Source organism: Peromyscus maniculatus, chromosome 19 (genome assembly GCF_049852395.1).
Source record: "Peromyscus maniculatus bairdii isolate BWxNUB_F1_BW_parent chromosome 19, HU_Pman_BW_mat_3.1, whole genome shotgun sequence".
Taxonomy (NCBI): domain Eukaryota; kingdom Metazoa; phylum Chordata; class Mammalia; order Rodentia; family Cricetidae; genus Peromyscus; species Peromyscus maniculatus.
The window spans coordinates 35,577,019-35,595,869 of record NC_134870.1 but is presented as its reverse complement, the minus strand read 5'-3'; the positions used below and the strand labels follow the sequence as shown (position 1 = coordinate 35,595,869).

The following is an 18,851-nucleotide window of genomic DNA, read 5'->3' as shown; positions in this document are numbered from 1 at the left end:
ATTCTATGTTCAGATTGTGTCTAGTTAAAGTTAAAGCTATTATTGACAAAAGTTTGTTAAGTCCTGTAATCTTATTGTTTTTCTGGGTTGGGTTGATTTTTGTTTGTTCCTTTCTATATCCTCTGTGACTATTAAAGTTTTGCTTATTTATTGTGTTAGATGCGATGGTTTACTTAATAGATTCCTATGTCCCTCTATTCCTTTCACAAACTTTATTCTGGTCTTTTGTTTTTTTTTTTTTTGGTTTTTCGAGACAGGGTTCCTCTGTGTAGCTTTGCGCCTCTCCTGGGACTCACTTGGTAGTCCAGGCTGGCCTCGAACTCACAGAGATCCACCTGGCTCTGCCTCCCGAGTGCTGGGATTAAAGGCGTGCGCCACCACCGCCCGGCTTATTCTGGTCTTTTGTAATTGAGATATTCTCCCTCTTTCCCTCTCACTGTTTTTGGCAAATAAACCAACAAACAAATAAAGTGTCTTTTATTGTGAAGACCAAGGCATCATAATGGAAATATTTTGTTATGTTTATCAAAATACTCCAGTATTTTAACTGAATATAGGATTGTTGTTTCATTACCTAATTTCTGACCAGCAGGGCAGACTTCTGTGTACTAGACTTTCTTCTTCTGTACATAGATAGCATTCTTTTTCACTCATGTTGTGACATTTCTTATTTATTCTACTGACTTTGTCTTCCATTGTTTCTCACCTTCTCCTCATTGTCCTGGATTCAATCCATGTTTGTATTATTTTTTTTAGACTATTGATTGTTTCTAAATAGAAAATGTTTGAAATCTTCATTTGGCATATTTGACCTATTATAGAACATTTGAGTTCATCAGTTGAAGATTTGTGATCTTTTTAAAAGGGGGTCATGTTACTTTGTGTTTCATTTCTCTTGATTCCCATGTGGTTGTTGGCACATCTGTTGATTAGAATGCCTCTTCTGGATTTTGAAGGATTCTGTTCTTATGGATCAGTTTACTCTTCAATTTTAAATTCTCAATACCACACAGCAATGAGGAAGCACAGTGTTCAAGAGGACTTAGTCCATCTTGGTGGGGAAGAAATGGCAGTAAGAAGATGGAATAGCTGGATATACTATCTTCACAGTCAGGAGGCAGAGTGCTAGTGCTAAATTCATATACATATAATTTTTAGTAAATGGATTGGTTGCCATTATTAATAATGAGTTATTTCAAGCTCTCTTTTACTATTTTCTAGGACTTTATTTTCTCATATTGCATCTTTTTTTTCTTATGCTTGTGTGTATATTTCCCTTTAAAAAACCATTAAATTGTTAGGCTCTGCAACACTCCTACACTAGAGCTTAATCATTGACATACTGAAGAGATTTTTTTCCATGTAGTTATGTTAGATAAAACTGATAGCTGAGAAAGATGTGACTTGGCAACAATGGGAGGGAGTAATCAATATGCCCAAGAGCAGTTAATGATCATGAGTTTGGCATAATCTGTTCCTGACAATGTTCTCCTTCTGATTTGATGGTATGGTGATAGACACGAGAACGGAGAGCAAATGAATTAATTATTTAGAATAGGGAGTACAAGTCATACTTGAATGAGTATGCTTTGTCCTGAACATCACAATAATGGAAGCTTTTTTCCAGCAAAACAAACTGATGTATCTTATCCTAATAGCTGAATCTGTCTTGGTGTATAAGAGAGAGGTTGTGATTTTCAATTTGAATATTTTTAATTAAAGAATTAAAAAATACAGTAATAATGAAGTAATTTAAGTTTTTAAAATTCTTTTGATATTATTCAGTCATGAAGTAATTTTTGTAGAGAACATCCATGCATGTGGATTGTGATAACATGCATTTATTTTTAACTTATTTTATAATATGTGTTTAAGACATGATATGTCTTCATATGCAAATGCATAGAAAAACAAGAAACTACATTGAAAGATTATATATGAGCCACTCTCTATGATTACATGCATGTATAAGAATATTTATAATCCATTCTTTCAGCTAATTTTCACTGTCAATACAAAGTTACCACCACAGTCTATATGAACATTAAATCCTTAGGATATAACTCATCTGCACAAGCAAAATCTTAACCCTTTGATTTCCTTCCTCCTGTTTTTTCTCCTTCTTAACTCTAGTAAGCCACTTTCTATTCTGTGTTTCTACTCTATGTTTCTATTTGCTTGAATTTTCCTAAGAATCCATTTGGATATTTCCTTTCATCTGTGGCTTAAATTAAATGACAGGCATCCATGCCTATGCATGTCATAGTTAAGACCATTAAGTGTTTATATTCTTAACATAAAAACCATGAAATTGATAATGTATACAACCCTTTATTAAGGGTTAGCCAACAGAATCACAGTGCTTCTATGAAATGCATTTTCTAAGGAAAATCCATGTCTGTCTCTCATTGGAACCTTCCCCTCCAGATATTACAGATCTGTCTCAGTTATCCTCACACTGAAGACTCCTTCCATCCACCGACATGTCCTTCCTGAAACATTTCTCACATCATCATCTGCTGAACAACCTACTTCTTCTCTCACACAAGTTTCTCGCCTGTTTTAGTTCTATTACATATCCTATGGCACATTTCATAAGCTGTGTTTGAAAATAGGGGGGAACATTTACTGTCTGGTTCTAAACTATTTTTGAGGATGTAAAGAAAATATATAAAAACAAAAGCAGAAGATGAGAAATTATATTTCTTAGGAGGAAAAGGCATCAAATATTAGCAATCAAAATTTTTTATGTTAGAATTTTACTGAGTAAAATTAAAGTAAGTAAACAGCATGATTTTTCATGAAAAGTTGTAGTTTAGCTTACAGACACCAAGGGCAAAATAGTTATAAAGAGTTCCAATAGTGGTATATAAAAAGATGATAGATATTCTAAAAACTATTACATCATGTATGAAATAAAAATTCTATAGGAATGTAAGTATTACTATGCTGTAAATGGTGACCAAACATAATAATCGCAGGCACTGTATATTACCTCTGGTTACATATAAAATGTTAAGTGAGTAGCATGCATTTTCTTATTCCTCATAATATAAGGAGGAAATTTGTCTTCATTTTGTAAGTAAAAAAAATAATGATAAAGAAGCCAAAATGTTTCATCTGAATCTAACCTGGATCTTGACTAGATGTAGTGTTTCATGCCTATAACCCTAGCATTTTGGAGATTGAGGCCACACATAGGTAAATAACTTTATAATTTTTGTAAGAGTCAAGATCATATTGTGTTCCATGGACTGAAGTCCCACTTTCTTATTACTGTATCCCAATTATACTTATATAGTTATTTTTATGTATCAAGGGGATAATATTTAGACATGGAAGCACATGCTTATATGCTTTTCCTTGCACAATCTAAATCATTTCTTGGATCTTTATCTAGTCCCTCGTAACATTCCAGTCTGGCAGGATTTTCTTTGTCTATATTCATAAAGGGTAAACATCTACATGTCTCAAAGATATTTGGAATTTTAGTTGTACTTATATACTTATTAATTGTGCTGGAGAACAAACACAGGGCCTTCTTCATGCTGGGCACGGGCTCTACCAATGAGTTAAATCTTCTGATATAACTAGTCATAGTTTAAAAAAAAATCTCATCCATCAAAGTCAAAGCCAAAGCCTGGAAAATAACCACCATGCAACACAATTTGGGCACATTATTCTCTGCCCTGGTCACTTGCTGTTTGTCTACTCAACAAAATCTTCCTCAGCCCCATTGTATCAACTAGAACAAACTAGGCATTCATCAGCCTTAAGGAGTGTGACATAGCTTCTCCCTTTGCTCCTCTTCAAGACATTTGCTTGGGCAATTCTATCATCTCCAGGTCTTCCCAGTAACAGTAAACATAATATTGCCATTTGCTACCATTTCTCCCTAAGAATTTTTGTACCCACATTAACAGATTCTTATGTTTTTCCTGTAGCACATATTGCATCCTATCTTACTACATTTTTATTTATATTTATTGCCTCTATTTTCACTTTATTTTTCCATTATTAAATGTAAATCCAATTAGTTATTGAAGAAGTATTGGTTCTTCTTACTTCCATTCATAGGTGTTTTCATAACTTAGGACAGAGTCTATTCTAGACTAGACACCCAGGAAAAGGTTTTTAGAAGTGTGACAGTCATTACATGGAAGTGAATCTTGATATGTGGTTAAGTGATTTTATCCTCAGGAGGGCATTGTTTATAAATATCACATTCTAGTGGATAAAAGTATCCAAGTGACTGGTTTCCAAGATTTCCATGCTGATTTCTCAGAATGAGACGAAAGTTACGCATGAAGATTGTGGGTTTTCATAGAACAGAGTAGCTACAATGACGTATGGCTAGCTTATCAAAAGGACTCTTGTAATCTTCAGTTTTTTTCTAATTGGAACTGATTTCTTTTAGTAAGTAACTAAATTACTGTAAGTCTTTGGATTCCTAATGATTTGTACATTTCCCCCATTCTACAATGAAGTTCTCTTTTCTTTAGGAGATTTTTTTCACATATTCTTTATTGAATAACAAACATTTGTTAAATATTCACTGTTCATTTTGAGCCTTTCTTTACTTCTTACTCAGAGGCCCTCATAATGTTTTCAGGAGGCCAAATACTTTGTATATTTAAATATTACACAGTTCAAATACTCTATTTCAAAAGTAGTTGAAAACAAACTCCATAGATGATCCATGTTTTGCTTTTATGTAAAATATCTTTACTGAAATTGAGAAGCACCAATATTTTGTGATCTATTATTATATAACATAATATAGAATAACATTGATATTAGCTTTATTATCCACGAGAATTCCAAAAGTGAAACAGCTGAGACATTTTTGCAGGACGGCATTGTGATGGATAGTGTATTTTGATGAGGGAAGCAGGGTTTTTCCTCAAATTAATGAATCAAGTGCAGTATACACTGCTGTAATAGCTTCTTATATTAATCCCAGACCAACAGGTAATCAGTTCTGCAGAATTTACTTTATTGAAAAAGTAAAGGAAATAGACCTACTGACCTACGTAAGACCCACACAGAGAAAAAGTTGTTTAATTTTTTTTTATGAATTTATGGGATTTGCCAGAGAAAAGCAAAAGCAGAAATCAAGGGTGAGAGGATAGGCAAGCTGGCACTAAACACCAGCTCTAATTCAGCATTTCCCATGATGTTTCAGGTTGATCTTCCCAGAACTTTTCCTGTTTAAAAAGAAAGGCAAATATACACTTAGTGCAGTATCGTCAGTGTTTGTCACATAGCCCACGGCACTTTTCAATATGGCAACACCCACCAATTATTGGTTTCTGTTGGTATCTATACTGCTATTTGCACAAGTTAATTGAATCCCCCTATCTAACTGTGAAAGGAATGACTCTTAGCTGAATCTCAGCTGTTAATCCTTAGAACTCTCAATACCCGTTACTCATAGTTGAAGAGTGGAAAGTAGATGGGTGGAGAAATAATGCCAATAAAGAATAAATCATAGTTCTGTCCTGGCGGAATATTTAAGAAAATGAATGAAAACTTGAAGCATTTTGCATTTTATAGCAGACTGCAGATGCAGGTTTTATCAGGTGTATGTCCTTCCATTCATTCAAATCTCATCCTAAACCCCAAACTTATGCTGAGAAAAATTTGCTATAAATCGCATAGATAGGTTACACATTAATGTGTTAATTACATATTGAAATAATCGTTGACATTTTAAACTATTTTTTTAAGTAAAAAAAAGTAGAGCTAAAAAGATGGCTCAGTGTTTAAGAGCACTGGCTGCTCTTGCAGAAGAGCCAGGTTTGAGAGTCCCAGAACCATGCCAGCTCACAACTGTTTGTAATTCTAGTTCCAGGGAGTCTGATAACCTCTTCTGGCCTCCCTGGCCACAAGGCATGTACATGGTGCACAGACATACAGGCAGGTAAACACCATAAAATAAAAATGAATATTTAAATAAAATGAAATGATAGAAAGCATAAGTATTATTAAAGATAAATTGTTATATGCAAAACGTATTACAAAGAAATCCCCAAATGCATTATGATAAGTACAAAGTAGTTAAAGTGTTTTGAAATAATATGTTTATTCACTTTTGAGACATGTGTTTTTAATCCATTTTCTGAAAGTAGATTTTTTTCAGTCTTCACAGGAGATATGGATAGAAAATGCTGGGCTAGCTCAAGAAAATATTAGTCTAACTCTGGAAGTTTATGCTCACAAGACATAGGTGTGGTGGGAACAACACTTACACCAATGCTTTGCAGAAGGCACATTTATTTCCATATGTCTGGCCATCAGAGCCACAGAGTGGATCAGATTCCCGAGTGCAGAAGGTCTTGGGGTCACGGAACTCACCACAATTAATCTACAAATGGAAAAAGAGCATCACTAATATCATATCTAATAGACGAGTGACTTGGCCAGAAGCTTAACATAATGCATCCTGAAACAGGTACTTAAGTAGAGCGTTTTATTTCATTGAGACTCTTTATTAAAGATATAGGAACTTGAAAAATACATTATTATACTTAAGAGTAGATTAATAAGGTCTAATGCTGTAAGACATTTTATTCTAACATTAAATTGGTGTTGTTGAGAGTAGTTTTGAATAATATATGCCATTTCTTTCATAACATGTACTGTGTTAATGTACTCTAATAGTATGTCTGCATACAATCAAAACATGATGATCCTTGAAGTGGAGTTTATAGGCAGTAATTGAAGTGTCTTAGCTTTTCCTGTGAGTGCAATACCCTTTTATATACTGAAAACAAAATTTGAATGTCTTTACACTAACTTCTAAGAATCTGTTTGTAGAACTTGAACTTTGCTGACTACTATAGTAATTTATTAATGGTCCCCCTAAACTTCTGTGTTTAGAAGAATCTTGAGGTTTCATCAGACTTATGAGAACATTTGCTATGTCTAATTAAGAACAGCTATCACAGAAATGATGGAAGTATTTACGTTAACAACATATCCTATCCATTACACTAATCAAAAATAATTTCATTAGTAGCAGCAAGGTGATTGTCAATGCAAGAGTAATAGAATTAATATTTGGTGTACTTTCATTTTCAGAATATTAACAACATGATATCCATCGAACAAAACTTCTTCAAATATCAGGAACAATGGAGTGATATTTACAGATAAACAGAACTAAATCTTGTTTTACTTACACTGAAATAATATCCTCAAGCTCTTTGATATCTCCATAAAAGTTAGTCACTTTCCAAGATAATGCTTCATTTGAACCTGTACTATCACTGAGAGCTATGTTGAGTTATATTGGACAGCAGGGAAAAGAGACTAGAGTAATTCTGGAATTGAGGGCCTTACCCATGCTTGAACATACCACTTCTCATTTTGGGGTCCAGAATTTCCAGTAATCTATGTGGTTGAGTAATAATACATCCTTATTGAAAGAATTAGACTCAATGTCACTTTGTACCCTTGACTACACCTATGACCAGGACACACAGATTTCATTAATATTGATTATCAGTTTTAATGAACAATATAAATGTTATAGGTACTAAAATTTTATTGTATGAGAATTCCAGTTAACTGAGTATATTTTAGCTGTTATTGCCACAAAACAAACAATGGCTAACTATTTGAGGTAATCGGTATATTAACTTCACCACAGTAACATTTTATCTAAGTTACCCTATAACTTCATGTTGTATACCTTATATACAAATTTATGTTTTAGAAATAGGATAGAAGTGAAATCTATGAGGCTTGACAAGAGAAATCCTTTGTTTAAGGTGGCAGATACCACTATATACTGACAAATTTGTCTGAATTTCACATGGGAAAATCTTCAGTGAGATAGTCATACAATTGTGTTTGACAAATAAACATATACATCAAGTTTAAGGTGCTTGAGAGTATCAATTGCATATTTTTGTTGAAATTTGGCATCTTATTATATTGTTGAAGCGAGAGAGTGTGGTGCTGACTTTCCTCTCTGTGCTGAAATACAAACTCATCTTCTTATGTTCCTTCCACATCAATAATCGTTGTTTTAAAATTTCAAATGGAATTAAATCTAGAAAATTTAATTTTCTCAACACACATTTGTCTCAGAACTTTATGTCATTTAAATCATTATCATACATGTTCACAGCTATATCCTGTTATGTGAATGTGAACTGCGGTGCTGTCTTTGATATTTCATTTGTTCCACAAATGCTCAATGAGTAACCGAAGTATAGAAGGCACAGCGCTGGATGCTGGTCAGAAAAGGAAGTGGTGATAAACAGTCTTTCAGCAAGCACAGCATTGACTCTTCATTAGATAGGAGAGAAGAGATGATGTAATTGCAGCACCGTGTGGGGCAAATGCCACAGGAGAAAAACACAGCTTGTGTACAAGTTGAGCAAAAGGTAGCTCAGCTTTTTGCGGTACTAGGTATATTAACGTTATCATAGTAACATTTTTATCTGTGTTATATAACTATATAACTTCATGTTGTATGCCTTATGCAATAATTTGTGTTTTAGAAATAGGACAGTAGTGAAATAGCTGAATCCAGGATCTTAGACACGAAGAGAAACAAACAAACAAAAAAGTCTCTTACTTGAAAGAGACGATGCCTCAACACACCTTTCCCTGGCAATCGGCTCTCTGATTTTGTGATCCAGCCTCTTTTGTCCTTTGGAAAGCAGATATAAAGACAGGTACTTGGGGAGAGTGTTCACTTTGAGTAATTCTCATCCCCCCAGTCCTCCTCACCTATCACCTTCTCCTGCTCATTGGAAAAAAAGACTAGGAAGAGCAAAGGGTTTTAATAAACAAATTCACACTTATCAGCTGGCATGTGAGCAAGCTGCCTCAGAACAGATAGCTCTCACACTGCTAATTAGTGGATGCTTCAAGAGCCCTGCAGTGAGCTGAGAATCATGTTCTAGAACTTTTTCTATTGTTCGTTATATTGTCTTAGGTGAAACAATTCTTGTGTTTTAAATTACTTCAATGAAGAAAGCATGCCTTAAACACCTGCCATGACTTGTTCTCAGATTCTCAGGGTTGTCTTAGAGACCAAATATGGCACAGGAATTTGTATTGTTATGGTGGAATGTTCAAAATGGTCCTGGACTGCCTTTTTATTGGAGGCTTCTTCTTAAGGAAGCTTGGAGATCTGTTTCCATTCATATAGTATGATCTTTTCCATCACTGGTACTCTCCAGTGGCCTTTCTAGCTTAGATGGTCTGAGAAGTAACTAGGACTTCTTTCAATAAAGCTGTTCTGTCTTTAGTTCTTTAGCTGGATGAGAAATATGATCCTCCTTGCCTCCATGCTTCTTCTAGATCTAGAGAAGCCTCTGCATTCTCTGAAAAGTTTAAACCAGATCACTGGCATCAGAAGAACCTAGGGATTACAGAGGCACCAAATGATAGTGTAGTTATCAGGAAACCCCTTCTATAAGACAGCATGGAGGGAATAGGAGGAGACCATAGCTCCCACCCCATGAGGAAAAACACTAAGATGTATTTATTATTGGCATGCCTTTCTTTTGCCTGAATTCCTTCTTTTTAATTTAATTGTAGAGTCTTGAATGACATTCAACCGATAGGCTTCTTAGTGGAAGTCAAAGCAGACCTAGATTTGGGGAGATGGTAGGATTATCTTCTCTCCACTTAGGTTCCATTTTTGGAGCATTGGGGGAGTCAGGAGAACTGAAATGCCCTCTGGATCTAATGAAAATACATCCAAAGAGTTGTGCTTAGGAGGTTGGGCCCCCAAATTGAATTAGGCTGAGTTGGACTTGAATTTTGCTTCTCATACTTATTAGCTGCATTACATTGAGTTTAAATTTCTAACATATGCATCAAGAGGCTGGTAATACCTATCTAGTGGGATCAATGTAGTAAGTCTTCCTACAAAAGCACTCTGTAAAGTATCAAGTTCCACGTGAAATAGTGTTACAATGAACAACAGTCAGGTAAATTGTATCCTATCCCAGAATTTTATTTTAATGTTGTTTGGATTGCTTTCAGATTTAATAAGAAATACCATTCAATCTTCTTTGATATTTAAGACTTCTATGCATCATTTATCCCAGTATTTTCTTCCCTCCTTCTCCCCAACCTGATCCCTCCTGTTTCTAAGACTGGAATTGGGGGAGGGGGGGCGGCATTTGGGATGAGGTAGAATCCTAGTGCAATGGAAACTTCATGAAATCTATGAGAGTAACCCTAGTCAAGACTCCTAGTATTGGGGGACATGGGAGCCTGAACTGGCCAACTTCTTTAACCAGGGAAGGTCTCAAGTAGAGGGATTGGGACACCAATCCCACCACAAAATTTTCCATCTACAGTTTATCCCATCTGCAATGTTCTGGGCCTAGAACCTAGCAGAATTATTATCAATGAGACCAGAGAGACTTCATCCAACAACTGAGGGGAGCAGATGCAGAGTCCCACAGCCAAGCATTAGGCAGACCTTGGGGAGTGCTGTGGGGAGGGGGGAGAGTGGAGGGGGGTGGGAGGAACCAGAGGGGTTATGGACACCATGAGAACATAGTCCTCAGAATTTATTTATAGGGACTCATGGGGGCTCGCAGAGATCAGGGAGCCTGCTAAGGGTCTGACCTAGGTCATCTGCATATATGTTATGGTTGTATAGCTTGGTGTTCTTGTGGGATTCCTAACGATGAGAGTGGGGACTGTCTCTGACTCTTTTGTCTACTTGTGGGACCATTTTCCTCCTACTGGGTTGTCTTGTCCAGCCTTGATATGATGGTATGTGCCTGGTCTTACCGTAGCTTCTTATGCAGTGTTTGGTAGATCTCCCTGGGAGAACTGATTTTTTTCTGAGGGGAAGAGGGGTGGTGGATCTTGGGGAGATGGTTGGGGGGGTTGAGAGGATGAGAGAGGGAAACTGCGGTCGGGATGTAATATATGAGAGAAGAATATATATAAAAAACTACCAGGGCCTTGGATATCAAACTGAGTATCGGCCTGCCCTCTTGTGGTTCTTCAAAGAACTGTTATTTCCTAAAAAATTTGAGGAATGGTATGACATTTTAGTACTCAGATTTATTTGCTGAGGCAATAGAATTGCTTACTTTCATTGAAATTTGAGCACACATGCTCATAAAGTCAACTAAAGACTAGGGATGAATAACATTCTAATCATTTTAAGTTTACAGATCAAGCCAATCTAGAAAATGGTATCTTTTCCCCTTTGCTGAAACACATTTCCAGACAATTCCAACTCCATCCTTTTATCAACTCCAGTCTTCTTAACCCATTACTCTCTAGACCAGTGATTCTCAACCTGTGGGTCATGACCCCTTGGGGGATAAAATGACCTTTTTACAGGGGTCACCTAAGAACACTGGAAAACATAGATATTTACATTACAATTCATAACAGTAGCAAAATTAGTTATGAATTAGCATTAGGAAGGTTGAGAACTACTAGTCTAGACTAGCCTTCCACTTTTATGTGCCTCTGTTCTCTTAGAAGTGATCTCCAAATATAATAGTTATGGGAATACTTACTAGCAATAAAATTTATACTAGTCCTTATGATATGTACAACTCTTGATCACCAAAATCTTTTTAAAACTTCTAGATATATATAACATTTCCCTTGTTTTTCAATTGTTCCTTTTGCTTTTTCCCTCCTTAATATTCCCTCTAAGAATATATATATGTATATATATATGATACTATGATACACACACACACACACACACACACACACACACACACACATATATATATATATATATATATATATATATATATATATATATATATATTCTCAAATAATATTGATTCATCCCAGGCTTTTACTTTGGAATTTTCATTAATAATCAAATTTCTAATTTTCATAAGTCAGAGGATTAAAACACCCCAATTACTAGTTTAATTCGTAGTTAAGAATTGTTTATTTCTAAAGCACCTCTTCTTTTCCTCTCTACTAGACTTATGTTCTAATTGTTCCATTTTCATGAAAGTGCCTTTCTTCAAATTCCTCAGCCTGCTCTCTGACTGAAGCTGTCATTTTTTCCTTTAAAATGTCCTCTTTTCTTTCTTTCTCAACCTCACTTCTTTGCTAATTCCAATGTACTTCCTGTAAAAGTCCTTAGCATTTCCTATCCAGACCAATACCATCAGTTCGGATCTATATAAGAGATTGCCTACTGGTATCAAATAATTTCTACATATGGAGAAATGTTATTTTAAACTATAGTGTTCATCATATGTCTTGCATAAAATAGGATGACAATAATCATCACATCAGATTTGCTAAAGAATAGTACTACTTGAAGCCTTTTACAGAGACTGCATGGAGGCTCTGTATTGCTAATTACAGCTAAGTCAATATGGACTCAGCAGTCCTGGGACTTGATTTCACCCACTTCCTGATGCTGAGAGACTTAACCCACATTCTCTTCACCAAGCTTGAAAGTTTAGTTCCACCTGTGGTTACATTGTGGATACTCTCTAATGCCTCCAAACTGCATTTACGTATTGTCAGTACATTAATTTTAAAACAAAGGTAATTGGGAAGATCCAAGAACATCAAACTCATCTTAGTGGTAGAATGCTGTGTTACAAATGTCCTAAAATGAATCAGTCTTTATCATAAAATGCAATAGTTATGCCAAGGAGCACAACAGAAAAAACAGTTCCTAGGGTCACATGTTTAAATGGCTCTTTAAGGGTAAAACACCCAAACTTCCAGCCTGGAGAGTGAAAATAATAGGAAAGTAGAAAACATCCCTTCTTTCTGGAGCTTAGGCTTGTCTGTCTGGTATGGTATTCATTACATAAACTAGGTTAGCCTTAAAATTAGATGATCCTCCTGCCTCATCCTTCCCAGAGCCAAGGTTACATGCCTGGGTGTGACAAAAAAACACGACATACCATGAAGAATGGTTGTAGAAGAATGGGAAATTTGTAAAGACCTACAATTAGGAGTGTGCACTATAATCTCCCAGAAGATGCGTCATGGACAAAATTCCTGGCATGGGAAGAAGGACTTGAGTGCTGGAGGAAACCCGCCTTCCCTTTGGCTTGGCTGGGTCTGACTTGAGCCAGCGTGTTCCTACCATCAGTAATTCCTTCTGCCCCACTCTCCCTTTGGCCATGAAGCAGGAAGAGTAAGTCCACTTGGGTGTGGTCTCAGAGGGCAGAAACTTCCTTGTATTTTATAGTTCCAAGGCAGCAGCCTTGGCAGTGCAGGTGTGGTTCACAATGATTCAAATATTTAGTTCAGGAAGAGGCTTTACATAGCACTGGACTCAACCTTCATCTTAAAATGTGAAAACGGAGGTAATGATAAGGGAAAGATATCAACCAAAGCACATAATGAATAACTGTCAATTAGATTTCATTCACCTTGACTGTCTTCAAAACGAGTATTTCACAGTCTGGCTTGGTTGCTGTTATTTTGTTTAATTGCTAGATTTTGTTCTGTGTTTGTATCATCTATCATCTATACAGTTGTTTAGAATGCAAAGTCAAACTCCTTAACAATTCAACTGTTACTGACTGTCCTACATGAGGATCTGTGTATTTAGAAAGCATGCCAAGTGACCTTAAAGCAAGCAGACCATAAGACTTTGACTAATGTAAAAGAACAGGATAAATAAATGACAGATATTACATGACCAATACAAAACACAATTAAACTCTCAGAAATGAAAATCCCAAGAAAGAAAGTGACCTAAAGGTTAATGAGAAAACTGGGGTTAAATTTCAGATTCATGTGCAATGCTTCTATTATCTTATTTTATAGCTAAATGGAATATGAAACACATTGGCTGAGTCTTAGGACCTTTGGGTTTGCTTCTAAGTTTAGTATAAGCTGTAGCATGACACTTATTTGAGTATATACATTTTAGGATATGCAGTTTCATAGAAGAACACAAATACATATGAGTTGGCTATATAAATTACAAGACACAATCACTTTTAGATGAACCTTAATTTATCAGATGATAAAATAAATTCTTACGAATACAATGCACACAACAGAGTTAAAAGTTAATTTTTTAACTTTTTTTTGCATGCCCAGTCAGTTGGCAACACTGTCTGAAAAATTTGATCCCAAGAATTCTTCGACATGCAAGAGCTAGTACTCAAATCAAGTTGAAATGCCCAACAGATGGAGAAGGACCAGCAGGGCAAACAACACTTGTTCGTAGAAGTTTTCAATAGTTAGATTAAAAAAAAAAAGTACAGAAAAATTGCTGTTGAATAAATCTAAGAGAAAAAAAAAACCCTTATGAAGAAAATCTATGCCCAGTTTTAACCCCAACTTGCATTTAAATTTGAATGCTGCAGACTGTGTATCCTTTATACACAAAATTTTGGTCATTTCTTATTTTAGTAAACACGAAACAACCAAACAAACAAAAACCCCAAAGACCTCTCTTCTAACTCTATTCGAGTGAGTTAATTACAGATCAGAAACTAATGTATATAGAATGCTTACAATTTTCCAAATGATTTGCCTGGCTTCTGCAGTTTAATGATAACTGTAATTCTATGGGGTGAATTAGTGCCTAATTTTACAGCCATGGTATTTGTAACATAGAGAACTGAGAAATTCTTCAGCTCAACAGCCTGGTTGCGTTGCAGATAGAACATAAACTTTCTGTCAGACCCATCCCATATTTGTGTATAATCACAGCACCCTAACAATGAATAAAAATACAGCTTTAAGCTCCTTTAAACTTAAAATTGTATACCATGAGAAAATGTAGTTGAAAAATCTCATTGCTTCATCTGATATCTCAATTTGGCCTTTCTGTTCAATCCCCCTCCCCCCCCCCCCCGCTTCTTTCACAGCATAGCCACACCTCTTTTTAGCCATAGAATAGCAGCCATATTCTACTTAGGGCAGAAAAATACAGACAGACGGGTACTCACCTTCCCTTCTTGACCAAAGGCACCTGAAAAAAAAAAAAGCACAAATTCCAATCACTGTAATTTCTGAATGTGTAGAGGTCATGTACAAATTTAGCCAAAATATGCACACATCTTTCAGGCTGTTGGCCATGTCATGAAGCCTCAATATGTCTTATTTTCATGTCCGTTCACTTCTTCAGGAGCAGTAGACTATGAAGGAACACATATGTTGGGGGTTAGGATTAAGAGAATGATGAAGGTTTAAGAACTAGAGATCAATGTCACAGGTTTGGCCTCACTTTTTGTTTACTATGGGAATGATTTTATCATCTTTGGCAGCACATCATAGAAGTGGAGTTGGAAAGAATCCTTTAACCAATATGCCAAGATGCAGTCCTTGTCTTTGCTGTCAAAAGCATGTGTCATGGACACTGGGGAAGTTAGCTGTTTAGTGAACTCGGGATTGCTTTTCTGTCCTTACTGAAACTCAATTTTAAATATATGACCCAAATACAGATCGTGAAAGACCAATCATTCCTCTTTCCATGACTCATTTTTTTTATATCTTCTCTATTTCTCTAAATTTCTGAAGATGGGTCCCTATATAGTCTCCTCATGCTCTTCTTCCTTCTTAACATTAGCATCCATGGTTTTAGATGTGTGATGTTTTTGGTGCAGCTGAGAATGTATCAACACCTTTCATGTATGTAAGCCCAAGACTTATTCAATGAGGAAGAGGAAGTACAGACAGATGCTACTGCCAACATAGGCCAGTACTCAGGCATGAAATGCAGATGTTCTTCCAAATGCAGGGTAATAATGGTTGTAGGATAATTCGCAACTTGTAAATTTTATATGGGCCTCACTGTCTCTTTATGAGCTTTACCAACAGCACTGATTCATAACTGGCACAGTAAGTGATTATTATGAGTACAAAACCTTCTGCTACACTCTTTGAAAGTTATGTTATGAACCCAGACATGCCTAGGACTCTGCATTTTGTAAATTCTGTCAGTGATTTTTATGGTCTTGGAAAATTATTACAATATTCAGTCAATGTTTCACTTTGAAAAATTTATACTGGGAAGAGGAAGGATTTGCCTACTGTTGCATATCTAGGAAATGGCAAGGCAGGAGCAAGATTCATATTGACAATACTTAAGAAAAATTACTTTTTATTGTATTTTAATTATGGCATTAATATAAGACAATTGTTTAATGTTTATTATGTCTCAACTACTATGTCAAGCTCTTTATATCAATTTTCTCATTTATTTCTCCATATAAGAGTAGTTATTCTATATTTTCATTTAACATATGAAGAAAAGAAAACTCAAATGTTAGAGGTGAATAATGGAAATGCTAGGACTTAAATTAACTTTCTCAGTTCCAGCATTAGCTTCCTTGAGCCTGTTACTCCCATAAATGACATCTGCTGTGTCTAGGAAGCATCCATGCTCTGGAGAACTCAGTACATTTGTACACTAGATCTTGTTAAAGTAAGTTCATCTCTACAAAGATAACCTGCAAAGGATGACAATTGACTTCAGGGGCTAAGTTTTGACATAAGTCCAACTTTCTGCTGCCTCACAAAATGTTTTTGAGTAGTTTAATTTTAAGTAAGACTTACTCAGCAATGTTACAGGAATCTTTCATCTACTTTTAATATTTTTTTTACAAGAATTTGTTTCTGTAAATATGACTAACTTGAATGAGCTTTCTCTATCAACTTAATTTCACTGCAATTAAAAAAAACTTCATCAACTTGAAAACTTTGATGGCAACAAAGTTTATCATCTACTGTCCCAGAAAATGGAACATCATCCATGGAAATCCACTCCTTACCTCAAGCCAAGCTTAGTCGCATCTCTTTTCATTCACATAGCAAACAGTATCTAAGAGGATATATAGGACACCAATGGGAAAGGTAGGACTGACATGGGTCAATTTACCCACATGGACACTATGTCCACTTACTGACAGATAAAGAAGATTCATCAAGGATTCCTTTGGCCTAGAAATGTAGTCTTTTCATTTCCAGATGAATGTTACTTTACAGTGTGACTTTGAACCATCTCAGGTGATCAAATGCATATCTGTTGCTCATTCAAGTGGTCCAAGATATTGCCTGCTCGAGGAATAATTTTCGTTTCTTGTTGCATATGCTTCTTTTTTCCAAAGCTCCATAACTTCTTTTAAAAGCTTTCTATACTGAGTTTTTACCCTCCCCTTCCTGTTTCAATTTCAATTTCTTGAGTCTCTTTGAAATAACAAAAAAGAACAGGAAAGTTTTTCTGAAAAGCCAAGATTAGTTTTAAGGCCACTTATTCATCTTCTAGATTGTACTTACAAATAAGCATCAACTGTGATGTCTTTAGGACCTCAATAAAAATTATACATTTCTATTGACTTGGTATAATTTCCTTTTCTGCATAACAGTTTATTACATGAAGAACAGGGTTATGAACTCTTTATAGGAGAATCGAGGTGATCTATAGCAGTCCTTAGTGCAAGCCTAAAGCAAAGCATATGCTCTGGGAATGACACTTATCATCCTTACCAGCATCATTATCATCATTACTACTGTTATCATCATCATCATATTCTTTCTTAACTGAGTTCATATAAAATCATTAGCATCTTGAAATCTAAGGAAGATCTACACTTCTCCTTGCTGGTTCCATGTAACTATGGGATATTAATTCTAGGGAAAAACTTACCTGAGAAAAAGCAGAGAAGAGCCAGAGAGAGGAGCAGAAAGACACCTGCTGTTTTCATGGTGTCAGTTAGCTCACTCAGATCAAGGCTGCTTTGCTCAGCTTAGGTTCTCTGTCAAGACACTTCCCAAGAAACCTAGAATAAACATTCAGACTTATATATATATAGAGAGACAGCATTAAAGGAGTTGGAATCTCCACCTTCTTTATAAAAATCACCTTCTAAAACCATGTGCAGTCCTGTACACTTTAGGCGTTTATGAGGATCATCACCAGCTTAAAGAAATGCCTCATGTGGCCCATCAATCTTAAGAAGAAAAACAATTAGGTGAGTCACACCTTAGATCTTATTAGTGGAGGATGCTATTTTCTTTCAGTAACCTACATTTTCCTAGCAACCAATACATCCCCCTGCTTATTCCCCGCAAGGCTCCACTATATTAAAAGGGATGACTCACAGATGGCATTCTACTTCTCCTTATGTCTCTTTCAGACAGGTCCTATGTGTCTGTGGTCCAGATGAGTAACCACAGGGGAATGGAATTCCTGGGTGTAGCTTGGATTTTTCCAAGTCTTCAAGATGTACTTGAAGGAGAGAGGTATTCTTCATTGTCGCCAGAACTTTATCAGAACGAACATTTCAGAGCAGGAATAAGCTTGTCAGTTTAAAAATCACTGCTGCAGCCAAATGGCAATGATTTCCATTTTTTAGTTAAAAACAAGTCAATGTATTATTTTCATTTTGTTAAAAATATTGAGAAGTTACTACATTGAGAATTTGAAATATAGAATATTGAATATTTTCTTAATTCTTCAAAGTAAAAGTGAAAGTTATAATGGATAGCCTTGAGTTTAAAATCTTTGGTAATATGTCTTTAAATAAGTTAAATGAATTTAGTAAGCATATGACATATCAAATGGTAAGATGCCATTGAGAACAGAAATATGAACAAAGAGAAAGTTATACTCATAGTTGGAAATTCTGCCTTGAAACATTATGTACTATTTAAAATACACTGAGGTAAATTATAACAAAATAAAATATAGGAAAATTATGTAAAATGTGGCCAGTTGAAACATGGGGTATTGGTGTAATCTATTCAGAAGTAAGCTATATGTTGTATGTCAAATAATTTCTTTTCTTTTCAACATTTAAAAATGTACATATCACGTGTACCATTTACCTCAAGACATTTGATTTTCTTTTGAAAATTACTTGAAAATTTGAAATTGATAACTTCAAAATCTAAGA

General features: G+C 35.5%; 1 protein-coding gene across 2 annotated transcripts; it reads right to left on the bottom strand.

Annotated features, from left to right (window-relative positions):
* Nucleotides 1-4,975: 4,975 nt before the first annotated feature.
* LOC102922557 (serine protease inhibitor Kazal-type 6) lies at nt 4,976-18,735 on the bottom strand. Of its 2 annotated transcripts, XM_076555192.1 has the most exons (5): nt 17,603-18,735; nt 14,904-14,926; nt 8,591-8,665; nt 6,252-6,367; nt 4,976-5,207 (listed from the first exon to the last, which is right to left on the bottom strand). In XM_076555192.1, exons 1-5 carry the CDS (start codon nt 17,658-17,660, stop codon nt 5,162-5,164), a joined length of 318 nt encoding a protein of 105 aa, XP_076411307.1. In that variant the 5' UTR covers nt 17,661-18,735; the 3' UTR covers nt 4,976-5,161. The 2 variants fall into 2 exon arrangements, with proteins under 2 accessions (XP_076411307.1, XP_006977738.1); XM_006977676.3 differs by lacking the exon at nt 8,591-8,665.
* Between the last annotated feature and the right edge of the window lie 116 nt (nt 18,736-18,851).